Raw genomic sequence first — 22100 nt, forward strand, 5'->3', positions numbered from 1 at the left:
CTGGTAGTAGCTAGACCTTAGTTCTTATGATCAATTAACGGTAAACAAAATCATTAATATCAGTTTTGTATATTTATGGCATGGTTAAAATTGAAAGGCAGTTTTACAGATAAAAAAATTGATGATTGGTTAACAGTTAATCTTTTGAAAAAAATGTGTAACAGTGAGTCTTTGAGTATTGTTTTTTGTTTGTCAGGTTGATACTGCAGTGGCAGATCCAGAGGGGAGGGTGGTCCAGGGGTTTCAACCCCCAATTTTTTTATGACTGATCAATGCATTTGAATTGGGACATATAGTAGGAACCTCCTCCCCCCTTTATTCTGCCTTGGGAACCCCCTTTTAAAAATGGCCATATTTACTGCACTGTACAGAAGACTTTATAAAGACAAATTATTTTCATTTAGTATGTCCTCATAATAAATGAGCAAATTTGCATTTTAGCAAGCAAATCAATTAATATTAGGTGTGTTCTTTCCATTTAAAGAGTATTTATTAATGTCAAGGTCTTTTCTTTTGAAACTTTTGAAACTTTTATTTTCACTAAAGGCCTCACATGAGGCATAATAGTACAATGAATTTAACAAACAATAAATTTAACAAACAACAGTAATGCATGAACTAACATATATACATATGAAGTAGGTGTATGCAGATGAAAGAGTAATATCCATATATTATCATTTAAATACAGACATAACAATTTTGCAAAATTTTGCCAATCCAACAAGTACATATTTATCTTGACTACTCATTAAATTTGACAAGCTTACAGTATTTTTGTTTTTATATATATGATCAGGTATAAACTTTAGTCTTTCTTGCGTAAAAAAGTTACAATTAAATATATAATGAAATTCATCACCCAGTTCTTGCTTATTACAAAGATCACAAATTCTTTCAGCTCTATTGATACTAAAAAATCTACCAGCTTCAATTGGCAATTTGTGGCTACCGCATCTAAACTTAGTAAGATTATACATTAAATCAGGTGGAAGTACAGTGAGATAATTCTCAAATTTAAAATCAGATTTATAAATACGGTAATTTATACACTTCGGTGAGTCATATACTTGTAATTTCCAACCTTCTACAAATTTTTCATGAAGAACTTGCTTTACATTTTTAGACAGGTTTATATTTCTTAATACAGATTGGTCATACCAATAATTTCCATAACCACATTCAATTAAAATATCCTTTATATATAATAACCATTTAGAATGGTACACATCACCTTCATTCAGTTTATGCAACATATCATACAATGTTCGAGATATTTTCTCTTTCTTGCCATTTAAAATTCGCTGCCAAAAACCAACCATTCTAGCTTTAATACATATAGACATGGGTGTTCTACCAAGTTCGCCATATACAATATAATTTGGCGTACATTTTTTAACCTTTAATATATACTTGCAAAATTCTAAATGCAAAGACTCAATAATGTCATTATTTTCATAACCCCATACTTCTGCACCATATAACAAAATAGGTGCCACCATTGCATCAAATAATTGTAACAAAATATCTATTGGCAAACTAAGCTTTCTCGCTTTACATAAAACATAGAACATAGCTTTTCTAGCTTGTTGTACAAGTCTAGCCTTATTATTGTGAAAAGTACCTTTTCTTGAAAAAACTGTACCCAAATATAGAAAATCATCTAACACAGCTATTGGTTCATTGTTATAGAAAAATTGAGTGTTTTCACCCTGTCTGTTTTTTGAAAATATCACAATATTGGTTTTGGCTACATTAACACTAAGCTTCCATGTTTCACAATACAAGTACATGGCATTTAATGCAGATTGTAATTCAGTAGCAGACTCAGCAAATATAACAGTATCATCAGCATATAATAACAAATACAATTTAAAGAAAACTTCAATATCATCATTATCAAATAATAAATGAGACATATTACATATATCAGAGAGACCATTATAAGCATGTGACAAAAAATCTGTCAAATCATTTAGAAAAATTGAGAACAATAAAGGTGAGAGATTCTCACCTTGTCTAACTCCTACATTGGAGGCAAAAAATTCTGAAAAGTTGCTACCAGATCTAACACAAGACTTAGCATTTTTATACAAGTTTTGTACAATAATAAGCATTTTACCGTCAATACCATTACGTAACAGTTTTTGCCATAATAATACCCTGTTTACAGAATCAAAAGCTTTTCGATAATCTACAAAAGCACAGTACAGTTTTTTCCTTCTAAATAAATACATATCAATAAGACATTTTAAGTTAAAAATATGGTCAACAGTACCATAGCCTTTCCGAAAACCAGCTTGCTCTTCACATAATAAACCCAAACATTCAAGGTAATTGAATAATCTGTTATTAAGAATACATGTAAATAGTTTTCCATAACAACTAAGTATAGTGATACCTCTATAATTGTCCGCACTTGCGGGGTCACCTTTGCTTTTGTATATTGGACATATAAAACCTTGAGACCAAGAATCTGGTACAATACCACTTTCAAAAATAATATTAAAAATCTTGACATAAACAGGCAATAATTTGACAGCTCCATGTTTCAAAAATTCATTTAATATCATATCATTACTACAAGCTTTATCGTTCTTTAATGTTTTTATAGCATCTAACACATCTTTTTCACTTATAGGCTCATTAATAACAGTATTATATTCTGTAACATTATCTGGTAAAACAATATCAATATCATTTACAACATTGTTTAAATTTTTAAAATGATCAAAAAATACATTCATAGCTACTTTTTGCTGAGTAGCTTTACCTTTTTCACAACCTTTATTTAGTAGTGACCAATATGATTTAGGATCTGAGGTACGCAGACCTCTGAGTTTACCTATAAACGCCTTTTGAAATTCACAAAATTGTTTTTTCAGTATATTCTTATATTCCTTGCTTTTACGTACCAAATCATTGTGATTAACAACAGAACGTACTCTATAATGGTATTTTTTTGCTTTACGATAAGCTTTGCGTTTTGTATAACATTCACTGTTAAAATATTTTTTACAATGATTATATTTTTTACAACCATGTTTCTTGACATTGCTAGTAGTTTTAATCAACATATCAGCACATTCAGCAGCATTCTTAATAATACTATTACAATTTTCAACTATATCATTAATTGTTACAATGTTTGTATTTTTGGGATCAATGTCTCCCAGTCTAACTGAAAGTTCATCTATTTTGTTAACATCTAGGTTGTCTTGGAATACTGCAGCCCGGTCTCTAAACCATTTAGGTTTGATATGTGATTCATTATCACTTTTTTCTCCACACTGAACACCGTAAGTCAGATCTACTGGTAGTATCAGCACACTGAGCACAGTCAGATCTAGAACTACCAGTGACGCCACACTGAACACAGTCAGATCTAATATTTGAACATAATTTTAAACATACAGGTTTATGCACATCACTTAGAATAGGATCATATGACAATATATCAAAGTCTACAATAGCCCTAAATAATTCAGGAGTTATAATTACATAGTCAATTAGAGAATTGTTGCATGTAGTTTGACCTACACCCTTGTCAGCACCAAAACGACCATTTACAAAGAACAATTGAGTACTTTTACATAAATTCAGTAATCTCTTGCCGTAATGATCAATTTTACCATTATCTTTAGAGTAGCGAACAGGAGACACATTACATTCTTCCAGAATATGCAGTTTGTTTATCAAATTTTGATCATCATTTGCAATATTACAAGCATTTAGTATATGGTTATCAATATCAACATATTCATTAGCATTTTTAGTATGAGCATTGAAATCACCAAGTAAGCAGACCTGCAAGTTTGTATCTACAATAATATCTTCTATTTCAGTAAACATATCAATATTACTATAAAGGCTATTTTCAGGTGGAATATAAACAACACCAAATAAAGTTTTTTCAAACAGTAATTTGTCATCAATAGTAAACCATAACACACAATGACTAGGACATGTAATTTGATCATTAATTTGAACATATTTATAATAACAATTTCTGACTAGAACACATATACCCCCAGACCTAGATTTACAATTTTGTCTGACAACAGAAGGTAACAAAGAAAAACCATCAACATCAATAACATCATACTTATCAATTTTTGTTTCTGTTAAACATATTACATCATACAATGATATAAATTCTACAAAATCAGGGTTACCTAATTTAGAAGCTAGGCCACAAACATTGAGGGACAAAACTTTTATTTTCAAAAATGAATCTGAAAAAGAAATTTCACTTTCGGTATCACTCTGCGTAATATTTACATCATTTCCACCATTCGAACTGCGCGTAACGTCACTCACAGAATCAGAATTTAAGGAGTCGTCATTTTCGGAGTATTCCCCTTCACTGCACCTCTATAGTTCAGTTAATCCAAGAGCATGGTGATCAATCTCGTCAATCCCAAGTTTAAAAAGGTCATCGGGAGATTCAATAATGGCTTTAGTCCCATTTTTCATCGTGCAAATAGTCTTCCCGTCCCGTGTATGAGCGTTTTTCACATCTTCCAGTTTTCGCACCATCTGGAATAACTTGAATCTTAGTGGCGTTAGGTCGTCAGAGATAAACACACCCTTGAAATCCTCGGACTGTTTAAGCTTTCATGCCAAAATTTTATGAAGGAGTTATCTACCTTGCATGCACATTTATTGAAACCCATTATAATGATTCTAAAAAGTTTACATTCATTAATATTATATAGTTCTTGTTTATTTCATTTCTTCTTTGCTATTATTAAAACCAATCACACAATTTTCCAGCCTGTATCTGTTGCAAATATAACTGTGTGTATTTAAATATTGACATTTGCCAGAAAGTACCTCATGCCAAGAAAGACAACTGTTGTAATATTGAAAAAATTAAACAGACATTATTGAAGAATTGTACCAATCCTTTCTAAAATTTACAAAATACAAACTGTACTGCCAGTCTTATGCATCATTTGAGAGTAGACAGAAGAAGAAATAAATGGTTTTACTATGTATATTTTACTGCAGAAACAGCTCATCCCTGCCCACATCATATTGTTACTGAAGTGTTCAATTTGAATTGATCAAAACAATTTTGAATTCTCTTTTAATGTGACTTATTTAGAATACTTCTTTTTATTACGACTTATTTAGAATACTTCTTTTTATTGTGACTTGTTCAAAATACTTCTTTTTATTGTGACTTCAAACAATATTGCTGAGATTGAACTCGGTGATATGGTGAGTCCAAATTAGAATCACATTATTATTTAAAGCAGTTTTGATTTACTAATTTTGTTGAACTGCAAGCAGACATTCTTTAGAGGTAAAGGTTGATTTTTGTCATTGAAAAATTACCTTGACCTACTTATCTTTTTGAATAATTACTAATTGATACTGTTTGTTTATTTTCAGGAACAAAAAGCAAAACCAGTCAAATCGTCTACGCCACCTAGTGACGAGAAAGAAGATGATATATCAGAGACACCACCTCATCACATGCAAAAGAGGATCAGAAGAGGGGCAGTCAGTGCAGAGGTGTATAAAGAGGAGGATGCAGCACAGTATGTCAAAAAGGTCAGAGGTTAATCCTTGTACTGTTATTTAAATATTAAGTTCAGGAACTACTGCCTAGGGTCTTAAAAAGCTCTTGCCACATGGCTGTAATGCAAGCAGATTTTATCATGGATTAGCCAGACACTTACTTGCCTTGAATGTTATGGTAGTTGATTTTGATATTTGCTATGCGTTACTTTAGCAGTCATTAATTTAAACAAGTTTATCTTTTGTGTATTTTGAACTTGTTACCTTGACCCTTAAACTATCAACTAAAAAAATGGAGTTAGAAAAGTAAATTTTTGTTACCAATGAAATCTTTTCTTCTTTTAAAGATATCTTAACATTTATTTCATTCCTTTGAAAGAATATGACTCCAACATAGTCAAATCTGTCCTGTAACCTCGAGGGTTTTGCATTTGCAGTTGACATTGCATTGAAGTGCATAAGATCTTTTGTATAGATTTTGTGTTGTATTATTATAAATGTAACCAATCTTCCTGGATGTAGTGATAAGAATCATTATTTATTTGGGCTCCATGATAAACTTAATCTTGTTTGATAAAAAGGCGAGAAATCAATAAACATGAGGTTATCTTAAATTTGGTTAATTACATTTCAATGATCTAAAGTCTTAGAAAACTGGAGGACTGATTCTTATTCATATTTCGCCTTCGGTCTCAAGTAATGAATTAGCTTTACTTCTCTTTGAGGGGTGAAGCTTACATATAATATCTCTGTTTAAAGAAACAAACTATACCTGACTATACCATTGCTGGCCAGTGACCTTGACCCTAGTATATAAGCACCTGTTCCATAATAACTTGTCATTATTTTTCTTGAGGGTGAAGTGGACACTTCACATGAGTTCTTTTTAGTTATTTTATTTTTATCTTAAATTTGGGAGAAAGTTATTAAAGTTACATTAACTTGTCTACGAAGTACGACAAGTTCTAATGTTATTTTGTTATTTACAAATAATAATTCCTCAATTGTCTACGATGTATGACAAGTGTTGATGGAAATGAATTCAAAAATTTCTTGTCTACGATGTATGACAAGTGTTCATGGAAATTAATTAAATATTTTATTGTCTACGATGTATGACAATTTTATATATTCATTAAGTTTTTGTATTAGTACGATGTACGGCACATGTGTTACTTAATTCATACTCCTGGTTGTTAAACAGGTAGATATTTAAAAGTTTTTCTATTCACCTGAAGGTCGTGAGTACTCTTCACAATTTACACGTGTTTTACCTGCACAGGTACACATTTTGTATTACAATGGCTGAATTTGTTTATGCATATGTATTTTTTTTGCAAGATGTTTAGAATGATGTTTACACTTACTAGGGTGATGGTTATGATTTTCATCACCTCTGGAATGTTTTAGAAATTAAAGATGATAAATTTAATAGGAGATCAAGAGGTATTTTGAATAAATCCTCTTCTTAACAGTTATAAAACCTAGTAGTTTTATAATAGGTCATAATGGCATGGCAATTGGAAATAATTGACAAAGCAACAGAACCTGTAAAAAGTAAGTTTTAAAATCTAGTGCTACTTGTATAACTTCAAATTCTACTTGATTTGTGAATGTTTCTCACGAAAGTGCTGTTGAGATTTAAGATATATATAGGCATGTATATTGATACATTTACTCATTATTATTAATGTGGTAAAGAACCTGTATGAATCATGAGGTTTGAGACAGTTTCACTGCCTTCAACTCTAGCAGAGTTTGTAGAGAAACCTGCTGCTTTATTTGAATTTTGCCATTAGAGGCTTACTTTTATGAAGATTTAGTTCTAATTTTTGATCTGATCTACTGAAATGATACGGTGTATGTACCTCTTTTTGGAGTTTGTGCCATGGCTGATGATAGTCCAGCCGGAGTTGAATTTGATACGTCTTTTGATCCTGCATTAAGGTTTTCAGAAGCCTTTAAGGCTTCTTTTAGTGAGTTTAATGGTCCATTATCTCATCCTGTTTGTTGAACAGTTTATTAAATCATGATTTTGATAAAATCAGGAAAATATAAAGTTCATAGAGGAAATAATACTATCACACTGAGAACTGTGACAATCTTAGTGTGTCGAGGATAAATTAAAATCAAAATGGCACTGCCTAGACAGGCCCACTCTGTGGTTTCAAAGATGCAGGAAACCCAGAGATATTTTCTTAAGGGGTTGATCATTACTCCTATTGTTGAGTTGGCTATTTCTTGTTGTAAGAATGAGCCATTGGATCTTGATAATACAAGGATTTTATTGTAAAATTCTTTTTGTTTGTTTGATCATGGTTTTCTGGTTAAACCCATAGGAGATGCTCAGATATATTTAGATGATAAAACTTTTTTGTAATTCTGTTGTGATAGTTGCTTTATCACATTTCTAGTTATGATTGCAAAAAGCAAACTTGTGTTTATACAAAGATTCTAAAGCAAATTATAGATTCCTTGGAAGAGGTTCCAGGTCTAGCAATTAATTTACTCCCAGCTGTTATGGGAAAGGCAATATCAGTTTTTTAACTGCAGATGCTCTGTTGGTCAACTAGTGTACTATACTAGTAGGCAATTAATTCCCTTCATTGAGAGGGAGAGGTTTCCAAAAAGGGAACAGAGAATTTCGAAGAGGTCACTTTTCTCAACCAGTTGCTATATATACAGTAGATAACTTAAATATTATGATTTGGAAAATGTTTCTAATGATCTATTGATATTAGATATATTAAGAAATGGTTATAAAATTATTTTTAATGATGTACCACAAGGTTTATCGTTTTTGAATTAAATACATTTCATCTTTCATAAGGATGAATTTTTTTTCATAAGTCCAAAAATTGATAGCTAAGGGAGCTATTTAAGAGGTTGATCGATCAATGGAAAATCAGTTTATTTCCTATATTTTCTTAGTTCCTAAGAAAGATTGGTCTTCAAGGCCTGTATCTATTTGAAAAATTCAAACAAACTTAGTTTGTGGCTAATCAACATTTGGAGCAGGACCATTTATCTTTTGTTTAGATGTAATTCTTTTTAAAATAATAATCTATATATATATAGAGAGAGAGCTTAGACATCTATAGATCTCACAGATGCATATTTAGGTATCATTTATGATTATATCACAATTTCCTGATTCATGTGGAAAAGACATTGATATGATATTTATGTTTTTTGTTTTGGATTGGCTTCTGCATCAAGAGTTTTTACTAAGGTTTTAAAACCTGTCTTATGTATTTATGAAATAATGTCACTTGAAGTATATACATGCTATAGTTTATACATTGATGGTTCTTTTATTATGGATCAGAGTTTAGATGATTGTATTGTGAATACAGAAGAAGTGGTGCAAATGCTTGATAAGCTGTGCTTCGGAATAAATTTTGAGAAGTTGGTACTCATTCCTTGGAAGCACATTGTTTTCCTTTGTCTCATTATTGATACTGAGCTATTTAAGTTTTTTCTGACAGTTGAGAAATGGTAAAATTATCTCCCTTGGGAAATTTTTCTTAAATAGAATTGTGTAACTGTATTTTAGATGATTTACATCATATATTGGTCTTGTGACGAATGCTTTTAATGTAGTATCTGTGGGAATGTTACATTGCAGAAACATGGCGAGAAATAATGTTGAAACACTGTATAGTTGTTACAGAGTTTATTATCATCAATAGGCATGATAGGTGAAATTTTTTAACAATTTAAAATCAGAAATTAAAAATTTGATTTATAGACCCATCCAAATAAGTTTTTGGATTGAACCAGATTCCTCTGACAAAAGAAGGATTTGGGATCCAAATTTGAAGAAAATGTTTCTGTTGGTAGAATTTATTGGAGCTTCTTTAAGAGTATGCACTCATTTTATATAGATTTCATAGTATTGTTGGCTATATTTTTCTTTTGGAGAAAAAGTTTTAGTCACAGAGAGTTATACAATCAGAAAATACTATTTCAGTAGCTTTTATTATGCAATAGGAGGTATAACCTCTTTGTCACTTAACATACTTACTACAAATATTTCATTATTTGGGCTTGGTGTTCAAGAAAGAACATTTTTATCACAGCTCTTTTTATTCCTGGTAAGAAAATTTTGATGCTTATCATATGTCTAAAAAATTTACAGATTCAAAAGGATGGCAATTGAAAGAAGATGTATTTGTTTTGTTGTTATTACATTTTCATTTTCAAATCTGTAGATAATTACTTCATTGTCTTTAGACCAACAAGCTCCTTTCAGAGATGTTTGTATTTTTCATGATCAGAATTAAGACCTTATATTTTCCCATCTTTTTCATGGTTGGGGATAATTATAAAGAAAATTATTAGTGATAAAGTTCAGAAGGCTCTTTTGGTCATCCTTTTTGGCTTGCTCAGAGTTGGTTTTCTTTGCTAAGACCAATTTTAATTTATTTGCCAGTTAAACTGCTAAGCATAAAAATTAGTAACAATGTTGTATACTGAAGATAATGTCTTTCCGTCAGGAAGAGACTTAATTTAACTGTATATTGTAAAAAATATAAGTGAACCAACACCTGAAGGGTTGATTGTGCAGTAGGGTAAAAACGTGTGTATTATACTCAGAAATCACTTAAATATAAACAGGAGATTTCAGAATCATTTGTAAAATATATTTACACTTCATCTTGGAGACCTTGCATCTATAATCAAGCATTATCAATATTTTTTGAGAAATTTCATTATTTGGTGTGATCAATTCCTTATCACCATCTAAAAAGGATGTTATTGTTTATTGAATTTTTTGTAAAACACAAGTTTTTCATATTCAGCATGTTTAATGTGAATTTTCCTTGTTCTATGTTGAAACAGACTTTATCCTTTAAGAAAAAGATGTTACTTAATAATTTGTTTGTTTACTACATGTATTTGTGGAAGGTTGCTTAAACCTGAATCTGCAATTGAAGAGTTAGATACTCTTTCACTTGGGAGATGAATTTAGTGATATCTTTTTTAGGTTCTTAATATTCATTGGAGTATTTAACATTGAAGACTGTCTTTTATACTTGTGTCTTTATTTGCCTTGACTTCATCTGCCTTAAAGTACTATCTTTATCAGCTGTAGATTTACATTTTATGTCTTTCATTCAGAGACATGGCACTTTATTTTTTCATATGCATGAGTTATCTGTTAGTTAGTTTACCTTATGAGGTGATCAAAGGTTTTGATAAACCAAAACTTTGTGTTGTTAAGACAATGATTTATCATGTTTTGTGTACAAAATAGGTGAGAGAATTCATCTAAGTCTTTTCGTAAAGTTTAGATAGTTAGAGCATGTAGAGAGAGTTCTAATTTTATCCGAGGTTTTAAGGTTAACTCATTTAGAGGAACCTCTTCTTAAGTGCATTTAGCTTCAGGATGTTCTATTAAGGACATTATGGCAACAGTTTTGTCTGGACATATGGTAAAACTTTTCAAGTTCTATAACAGGAAAGTAAATAATATCAGTACTAAAACACTTTTCTTCAGTTGTAGTTACTGGATGATCTTGTGATTTTTATCCTTTATTAAATGTTGGCATTTATATAAAAATTGTTTTTAGTTTGTGTCTACACTTTAAACAAGCTAATTCATTACTTGAGACCGAAGGCGAAATATGAATAAGAATGTTCCTTCATCCAAGCATATCTTGGATGTGCAGGATGAAGGTCATTCTTAGAATATGAGCCTGAGGCTCGAAAGTAATTAATTCCCACCCTAGGGATTATCAGTCAGACCCACCCTTTTCCACTGGGTTTTATATTTGGTCGACACAAACTTGCTTTAAATTATGACAAGTTATTATGGAACAGGTGCTTATATACTAGGGTCAAGGTCACTGGCCAGCAATGGTATAGTCAGGTATAGTTTGTTTCTTTAAACAGAGATATTATATGTAAGCTTCACCCCTCAAAGAGAAGTAAAGCTAATTCATTACTTTCGAGCCTCAGGCTCATATTCTAAGAATGACCTTCATCCTGCACATCCAAGATATGCTTGGATGAAGGAACATTCTTAAAAATGGTGAAAATTACTAGTATGTATTGACAATTTGTTTTGATGAATTCACACTAAAATAAGAAGACAATTTTTCAAATGTCTGAACAGGGGTTCAAAAGAGGAAGTTTTAGGTTCTGACCTAACAGGTGTTGGATCCAGGGGGAAGGTTTAATAAAATATAAATGGAACCTCCTTATTTTTTTACGATGAATGCATTTGAATGGGACAATTTTTTTATAGGTGGATTCCCTCTTTTTAAAAAAGGGTGGATCCGCCTCTCACTCACGTTTACCATCCGTTTATAAACCAAATTTGGGTGGTTGAACAAGTCACTGCATTTTCATCTAAATAAAGTGACCATCAAAATTGTTCAATTAACTAGGACAAATGTGACACATCAAAAAACATGAAATGAAATGTATTGAATTTATTTATTGAATGTAACATATTTGATTGAAAGTAAATTAATTTTAATTGACAGATATCAATTTCGATAACTTTATGATGGTTATGCAAATACATTTTTTTGTACATTATTAAATTGTATCACAAATTCTCAGTCTGACTAGTATTGTGTAATTTTAAAATCTTTAAAATTTTAATTGACATTTATTGATCATTGTTAAAGTGTACACATCTAATTTCAATATTTACAAATTGGAAAAGTAAAAAATATCCTTTAAATAAACAAAATGTTTCAAAACCTTGAATTGGAGCAGACACCGATTTGTATTGTTGATACAGAATATGTAATTCAGATTTTGTTATAAATTTTGTTTATCTTTTAAATTTAATTTTAGCTGTGATATAAATTTTTATTAGCCTTTTTGTGTTGACAGATAGACCACCTTACCAAGCAATCAATCATTCAGAATATCTTACATTTTTATCTTAACTTTGCTGTTTTCAAATCTTTTTATCTTTTTCAGTTTTCTCATTTCACATATTATACATTAATATAATTTACTGCATTATAAAACAGGTGAAATAAAGTAGTTTCTTAAGGTGAAATTATCTCATGCTAAATTTTATTATTAGCAATCACATACAACTGCATTTGAAATATGAAAAGATATATATAAGTTTGCATTTTAAAAAAGACTTTACTCTACAAGATGCTTTTTGATAAGCAATTATTAAAGCAGGGAATTGAAATCGATTGAAAGTTTGAAGTGTTCAAAATCTCTTCTCCCCTTTTGACATCATGCACAAGCCTTTTTATTTCCTGTTTGTTTCTAAGTAACTATTAGTACTATTATGAGGGTTTGGATGGGGTTAAATGATTAAAGAATAATGTCCTTAAAAAATGAAGATTAGAGAAAAAAGGGGTGAAAATTAAATGTTTACAGAATAACAGCCCCCCCCCCCATCATCCAGACCCTCTTTATGAGTCCAGTAAATATTAGTACTATTTTGAGGCTATATGTTCATGTCTTATTATCTAAGAGTTATCTTTCTTTAGAACACTTAGATAGCAAATTTTGACTGTTATTTTCTCAAAAGTTATTTAAGTGCGATAAATATTTATTATTTCTGAGATTTAGAAGTTTTTTTTATTTTTTTATAACTCATTCATTTTCTGATGTCAGAGAATTTTACACAAATCTGAAAAAAAGACAGAAAACTTATTCTTCCGCAAGATCCTGCTCCAAAGGAATAAAAACTCAAAATCGATGGAAAGGGAAGTATAACTGTTGAAATCATATTCAATAATGAGAATTTAAAAAATACAACCTGAACTTTCTCACTAATATTTTTAGTGTGTAGTACTACTTTTGGGTCAAATTATATATAATTATAAAAAAACTTCATCAGCTCTAACTGAAAATAATTAAGGACAATTTTATGCATAGATTACCTTGGCTGTATTAGGCACAACTTTTTGGAATTTTGGACCCTCAATGCTCTTCAACTTTGTACTTGAGCGTCACTGATGAGTCTTATGTAGACGAAACCCGCGTCTGGCGTACAAAATTATAATCCTGGTACAAAATGTACCTTTGATAACTAATTATGTTAAGGTGGCCGGGGTGTTGAATTTTTTTGATAGCTTCAGACAATCTATGTTTAACCTTTGACAGCTCAACCTTTAATCACTTCTTTAATTTAAAATTCATATAGTACAGGTGTAAATTCACCCCCCCCCCCCCCCCCCCCCCCCCCCCCCCCCCCCCCCTGTTCTTGCTATATTAAACATAAGAAATGAAGAAATAAATTTGGAAGGAGTATTAAAATGATTTCAACTAATTCACTGTCCACAGGAGGGAATATATTTGTAGACAATGATAAAATAAAAGGACGATAGCTGTGTTAAGTGACCAGAAGCCTTCTTAGACTTTTCTTAATTAAAAAGGATGCAAATACAAAGCTGAAAAGAATGACATAAAATGTACTGATATTATCGAATGAAATGCAAAAATTGAATTACATCAAATGCACTTTTCAAGAAATCTTACATAACGTTTTAATAGCAATCAATGCAATACAAATTTTCTAAACTTGTGAGATTTTGACAAGCCAGACTGCAACCAATTTTTTCCCTTCTAAATTTCTTAACCAAATTTGATGAAAACTAATATATAAAAGTGTGTCAGTCTAGTCGGCACATCAAGCACGGGTAAAGTAATTGGACATCCCTTCATGTATAAGGATGGAAATAGAAATGTACATCACATGTCTCATCCAATCACACTCTCACATACTGTGTAAAATAATAGATCAGTTGACAGAGGTACCAAACTACCACAAGGATAATTATTATTGAAATGTATTAAAATCATCAAAGTATGAAATTGATAATAAATTGTTCTCCTTTCATCATCATGCATATGGATTCACAAATTTAAAGACTTTTGATAAAAGTATATTGACCTATAATTGTTTACTTTTATAAATTGTTATTTGGATGGAGAGTTGTCTCATTGGCACTCACACCACATCTTCCTATATCTATGTAGGTTATATTTTCAAAAGTACACTGAGGGCTGTGATTGGTTAACATTATCAAAAACAATTCGCTGGTCAGAATCTAGTGCATTCCAGGTCATATTTTAAAAGTACACCAAATGCTTGACCTGTGACTTCATACTATTTTCCTCTTGGTTTAATTATGAATGATAAAATTATTATTTTATATTTTCTTCGTTGCGCGAAACACAAATTTTCTGGTAACAAACAAACCTCCCTCTCTAAAGATACCTCCATTAAACAGGGAGGGTCTGGATGGAATTTACAGAATAGAAAATAATGCACAAAAAGTGCAGAAAAAGGGGCATATAAAATAAAGTAAAGAAAAAAATAGGCCAAAAATATAATAAATAGAGTATAATGGAGTGCTGAATAAATAAGTCCAGGGTGAGTAGGTCAGGTCTAATCAATAATTGAAAATTATTGGGCTCCCATTCCAAGTAAGTCCTTAATAAGTGAGTCTTATCAGGTCTTTTTGGTAAAACAACTGCAAGTGGCTGAGTGGTCAACGTTTAGTAGTTCAACTTGTGTGCCATTGATCTGTCTGAACAATGAGGTTGTGAGATTAAACCCAGCACATGACAGGTGCTTTTGACTCCAATCTTAAATGGTTATGATTGCCAGTTTCCCTGCCGAAGTATAATGGGTCTGTGGGCACTCTAAGGCTTCCTCCACTCATAAAAACTGGCACCATGAATTTGCTTATACAAATTCTAAATGTGGTTTTAAAACACCAAAAACCATTCAATTAATCAAACAGTGCTTTGTCATTGCAAGGTGTTTTCTTGATTCTGTCGTAAGAGGTGACTTTTCTGCACATTATTTTAAGATGAAGAACAGCAATAAAAGCAATGTCAATTAACATGGGAGGGGGGGGGGGTCCGCGGGTTGGAACTCCCCTTTTTTTGGACGATCAATGCATTTGAATGGGGACATGTGGTTGGAACCCCACCTCGCCCCCTTTTGTCCTTGGTTGGGAAACTCCCCTTTTTAAAATGGCTGGATCCGCCCCTGATTATGTCTTACTTATTTAATAAGACTTTACAAATTTGTTTTGATGAAAAGAGGAATAATCTATGAGTTTTCAAAGTCATTAAATATTGCTATGAACAATTTTCAGTTTTAGCACATTATAGTTATAATGATCGTCATTTCAGAATTCAAAGTACTCCTATTTCACTTTAGTTACATTAGACATTTGTTTTTCGTTCATATAAATAGAATCCAAATAATTCATGTTGTGTAATTCCTCTTGATTTATATCTATAGATGGTAATAGTACATATGTAACTAGTAAACAATATGACCATGTGCTATATATGGAATGTTAATTAATTTGATTGGATATAAACGATATCCCATGACATATATTTAGTCAAGAGAACCAAAGACTAATGCCGCCGTTTCGTCACGATCTCAGAATGATATATTCCCTTGTCATTTTAGAAGATTACATCGTATCTGATTGGATTAAATCACAACAGAAACCGATTACGATAATTTTATTAACTATTAAGTTTCCTATCATTCTTTGGTGTGATGAATTATTATTTTCGCTACGTTAATTTCAATTCCAGGCTCTTGCTTTATTAAAGACGAGATTATCAGAATGAGAAAAATCCATATCTTCGACTATCTGTTGGTCAGAATAGTAGTAGGAGTATAATACCTATTAACCCTAAATCATTGCTAGTCATTAGAAGTTGTCAAAAAATCATTTACCAAAAATTACTTACCGAGCCCTTCCATTTATGAATGACATTAGTAGATTATCAGAAATATAATATTTTCACTCTCTCCAAAGGGGGAGGAGCTTAATCTGGTGGATTACTACAAATTCCCAATTTATCCTGATTTTGGTTATCTGCTTGTTTGATATCTAGTTTTCCATTTCTGTTGTCAATATTTAGTAGTATTGGTATTTGTCAAGGTGTGTGACACAATTTATTTGGTGTAATTGATAATTATAAGAATGGAAATTAAAATGGATATGACTGGCCTGGATAAAATGGAAAGGGAATTTGATTTTAGAAAACCTAAATTTTCGGATGATGTAAGTTTGTAAATTAAATTAAATTAATTTTCAGATATTTTAATTCTTAAGGGTTAATTTTTTTTTAATAAATAATTAGGAGTACAAATTACTTGATAAAAACTTATAAAACATAAATAACCTATGTTTTTCACTTATATATATATATCTTATTTTATTTCAACACTTTATTTTATTTTGAAATGGTTTTAAACAGCAAGCATGTAGCAGATATATGTTTGCTTATATACTGAAACTTTTTTTTTGAAATTTAGGGGTTCCTTATAACCATTGGTTTTAATGAAGGGACTACTTTAAATATTTGGGTAACATCCCCAAAATATTGAATCAACACAAGTTAGTTACAGAGTAGAATGTTAATATGATTTCATGATTACCTTGTCACACAATTGTGACTATGTGATTACCTTGTTACATAGTTGTGATTATGTGATTTACCTGGTCACACAATTGAGATTTCATGATTACCTTGTCACACAATTCTGATTATGTGATTACTTGGTTCCCCAATGAAGGGCCTCATTCTAATTTGTAAAATGAGTTGATCAGGATAATATTTATTTAATTTTATATCTAAGAAATAAGAAAACCCAGCAGTATATATATACTGATATTTGAATCCTCTTTGTTGTAATACTTTATAGCAGATGATGCTTCTTTATGGAGTTTCTACATATTAAAAGAGATATAGGTCTGTCACTCAGGTCTGACCATGCATACAAAACAAAAATTAGAAAATGTTGCCAGCAATATATTCTCTATAATATTTTCAAAGATCAATATTTTTTCATTTTACATTATTTATAGTTTTGCTTCTGTTTTGGATGCTTAGTACCAAGTTATTCTTTAAAATTATGAGTATAATAATGACACTCAGATACTTTATATTCAATAATCATTCACATTATTAAAAAGGCAAATTTAATGGCAAATAGGTTCTAATATATAAATGATTCTTTGACTGCAATCTAGTCTTTATTGTTTTACTTTCCATTCTACAAATGAACTTTGATTGTCAAAATATACTATGTGAAGCAGCTAGCTATCCATGGAGGGACCATATCAAAGACATAGATAACGTAACCTGTATAAAAGATTGAAAAATTTTGTTATGTCTCAGAGAATCTTGATTCCAAGAATATTGAATGGCCCATGGACACTTCCTAAACTCACCAATATATAAGCCCAATTATAATACTGATACTGCAGGATCATTTCGATCTCTAGTTGGCCATTTCATTTGCTTATAGCTACCTCTATCTTTATGTTATTATAAAAAAGAAGATGTGGTACTCTCCACAAGAGACCAAGTGACACAGAAATTAACAACTATAGGTCACTCTAAGGCCTTCAACAATGATCAGTTTTGTTAAATTAAATGTCTTCAAAACACTGATGGATAGTTGTTCATGGGTTATAGGACTTTAACAAAGGTTTATTAGAGTTGACTGAAATAACAAATGGGAAATATATAGAAATATTGTGTGCAAAGTGCATAATACAATACATGTATTCCCAAAATGCACTCAGTTAATAACCATATATTGCTAGAAATAATGCTAATATTGCAATTCTTGAAATCATCACTATAATAAGCATTAAAAGTCAGTCAACAGCATAGATCCATGTAGTATTATTAATAATTGATAGTTACAAATATTGAAGTATCAATTAGTAACATTAATAACTAATCAGGCATTCCTAGAATATTGTCATTCATAATGTCCATAGGGCTTTATATACCTTGTTGATTACATTTACCATCTTTGAAATTTCTAATTATAATTTGAAAAACATATTAGTTTAGAAAAAAAACATCTTGTTTATTTAGCTACATGGTTCAAAATGTATAAACAATGAGAATATAAACTTATAAGATGGTATCAGAGTAAAATTTATACAGTAGTATGATCCAGATACTAAATATGGAGAAGAGTCAACACTGCCTAATTATGGCCAGGATCATGATATGATCAAGGCTACAATCCTGAAGGGTTTTCTTTATTCATGGTGTAATATTTAATTCCTCTTCATAATTGACAAATACACTTCATCTTCAATGTAGATTTCTGTGCTGAGACCTTAAAAAGTATGTTTACTTCGCCACGTACTGACAAAAAATCATGAAAAAAAAACAAATTGAATAAAAAAAAATGGACCTCAACCCAACAAACAAATATAATTAGATTGTGGAAAAATTTGAAAGAATATTTCAACAGATTATTGTCCCCTCATTCCTGTTCTGTGCCAATCTTATTAAAATAAGTTCTCATCACTTGCTCCTCGATTTTTTATATGTCGCCATGTGAGCAAGTGGTGAGAACTTATTTTAATAAGATTGGTTCTGTGCTAGATAGGAATTTCATCTTTCAACTATATTTTTATTAATTGGTTTTCTTTTTCAGGTTGTGCCAAAGGACTACAAAACCATGGCAGCATTGTCAAAAGCTATCGGCAAAAATGTTCTCTTTTCTCATTTAGATGATAATGAAAGAAGGTAAGAAGTAAGAGTGTTGAAAATAGACAAACTAAAATTGAGAATGAAAATGGGGAAAGTGTCAAAGAGACAAAATAAAATTGAGAATGAAAATGGGGAATGTGTCAAAGAGACAAAATAAAATTGAGAATGAAAATGGGGAATGTGTCAAAGGGACAAAATAAAATTGAGAATGAAAATGGGGAATGTGTCAAAGAGACAAAATAAAATTGAGAATGAAAATGGGGAATAAGTCAAAGAGACAACAACCCGACCAAAGAGCAGACAACAGCCAAATGGGTCTTCAATACAGCAAGAAAATCCTGCTGTCTAAAAATGTGTCTTATACTAATGAGTAAGGCTAAATAAATGTATTTGTATGTTCATAATGCATGAAAGACTCCATTTAATAGTTAGACCTTGACCAAGTTTTGAGACTGTTTACTTTCCTGTCCATAAAAACCTTGCACTCTTTCTCAGAGGTTTGTAGTTATCCTTGAAATATTTGCCACTGCACTTGTAGCAAATTACAGACAATTGATGTATGCCTGTCAATTCCTTAAAGGGATGTTAACATCAACATACATTTAATTTAAACATAAGAGACATTACTGATACAGATAACCCAACTCAGGAGGGATGGGATAGGCTAGCTCATTCAATGCATAATTGTAGATGCTTAAGGTGGTACCCAACACTTTCACTAAAATTAATTTGGCTCGTTTAATTTTCATAAAATTTTGTCAAAGTATTTACTTTGACACTTTAACAAAAATATAAAAATTTTAAAAATTTTGAATCAACCGTTTTGTCAGAAAAATTACACTGGTTATATAGCAATTTGACAAACACCAATTTTGATCATTGAGAAGCTTAATATTTCTTTTACAACACAACATAATAAAAACGTTAAGAAGACTTTACAGAGTTATCTCCCTGTAGTGTTAGGTACCACCTTAAGAACAAGTTTTAATTGTCCAAGAACTTTAATTATTATTATCCGACTTTTGCCACAAGAAAAACTTGTTAGTCTTAATTTTTACTTATGTCATGAATATTTCATTGTAAATTAAAATCATTTGAAATGTGGGAATTTGTTTTGCAAAAAGAATAAGATAACATCAGTTATTATATAGCAGAATTTGTGATCTGAGTATGCGTCTTTAAAAGTAAAGTTCAATTTGGTACATCTCAGAAATGCCACAAGCCCTTATTTACAATGTCTGATTTGGCAATTACTCTTACTAGTAGTACAACTGTATAAAGAATTTATATTGGGAAATTACGCTGTTATACAACTGCATATAAACATTTGATTGGACAAATGACAAAGGGCATTCAGTTAACTCAACTCCCAGAGCTAGATGTCACATTTTCTTGCAAATGACTATTTACAGAAGAAATAATGAATTATCAATCATAATAACAGTAATACAAGCAATTTTTTCTCTTAATGAATTATTTCTTTGAAAAAAGTGGAATCACTCTATGTTACAGAAACTAATACAAGCATTCCATAAAGTAAAAATCTGTTTGTTTTAAATTTGATTTGTCCAAACCTTTGCTACATGTATCATACCCCTTGAAAACAAATAAGCACTGTTAAAGTCAATGTTCTGTTCGAATTGTGACTGGTAAAGTCGAGTTTGTGAGTCCAACGAACCCCCCCCCCCCCCCCCCCTTGGAAATTCCTGGCTACGGGCCTGTGTATACAGTATGGGTTCTTTCATATTGTTGAAGGCTGAACAGTGACATATAGTTACTAACTTCTGTATTGATTGGTCTCTGATGGAAAATTGTCTATCTCCTCATTTAATATTATCTAGATGATTTAACATCAAGTGACATTATGTGATAGAGGCAATTTTATTAAAATTGAAATATCAATGTTCGAAATTTGAATCTTTATATCAAATAAACATATTTTGAATACTTCTTAAGTGCCCACCACTTATGGCACATATGTATAAAGGACACAATATTGAGACATTAACCTCAAAGTTTCAAACTGGTGAATTTGCACTCTAGATTCTTGTGGTATAAATGAAGATAATTTGATATGAAATAATTGTTTTACAATTGCATTTTATAAGGATACGTAAAATGTCACAGACGCAATGATGACATTTTACATACCCTTATAAAATTAAATTTCAAATTAAAACAATTTTTTCCAATTTAACACAAAAAAAATGATTAAAACTTTGTTTGTTCAATTCTGCATGTCAACAAAAATTATAGTCTAAGATTGACTAAGACGTCTACAAGTCAGTTTAAATTCAATATAATCACATTGGATTCCAAAAATAATGGTTTTAATTTACTCTTAGGCTGCATCAATTTTAGAATTAAATTAACTTTTAAAGGACAATTATGTAATTTTAATTTTTATACGACCGCAAAATTTGAAAAATTTTTCGTCGTATATTGCTATCACGTTGGCGTTGGCGTCGGCGTCGTCGTCGTCGTCGTCCGGCGTCCGAATACTTTTAGTTTTCGCACTCTAACTTTAGTAAAAGTGAATGGAAATCTATGAAATTTTAACACAAGGTTTATGACCACAAAAGGAAGGTTGGTATTGATTTTGGGAGTTTTGGTCCCAACATTTTAGGAATTAGGGGCCAAAAAGGGCCCAAATAAGCATTTTCTTGGTTTTCGCACTATAACTTTAGATTAAGTTAATAGAAATCTATGAAATTTTGACACAAGGTTTATGACCACAAAAGAACGGTTGGGATTGATTTTGGGAGTTTAGGTTTCAACAGTTTAGGAATTAGGGGCCAAAAAAGGGCCCAAATAAGCATTATTCTTGGTTTTCGCACAATAACTTTAGTTTAAGTAAATAGAAATCAATGAAATTTAAACACAATGTTAATGACTACAAAAGGAAGGTTGGTATTGATTTTGGGAGTTTAGGTCCCAACAGTTTAGGAATTAGGGGCCAAAAAGGGACCCAAATAAGCATTTTTCTTGGTTTTCGCACCATAACGTTAGTATAAGTAAATAGAAATCTATGAAATTTAAACACAAGGTTTATGACCATAAAAGGAAGGTTGGTATTG

The 22100-nt window shown here is 30.9% G+C and overlaps 1 protein-coding gene across 3 annotated transcripts in view; it reads left to right on the forward strand.

Moving 5' to 3' along the window:
- The window catches only part of LOC139488891 (cAMP-dependent protein kinase regulatory subunit), a 109495-nt gene that overhangs the window by 45061 nt on the left and 42334 nt on the right, over positions 1-22100 (forward strand). For all 3 annotated transcript variants that reach the window (XM_071274853.1, XM_071274854.1, XM_071274852.1), the window contains exons 2-3: positions 5401-5562; positions 18968-19059. In XM_071274853.1, coding sequence (XP_071130954.1) covers positions 5401-5562; positions 18968-19059 — 254 coding nt within the window. The remainder of the gene's footprint in view (positions 1-5400; positions 5563-18967; positions 19060-22100) is intronic.

Source organism: Mytilus edulis, chromosome 9 (genome assembly GCF_963676685.1).
Source record: "Mytilus edulis chromosome 9, xbMytEdul2.2, whole genome shotgun sequence".
Lineage (NCBI taxonomy): Eukaryota > Metazoa > Mollusca > Bivalvia > Mytilida > Mytilidae > Mytilus > Mytilus edulis.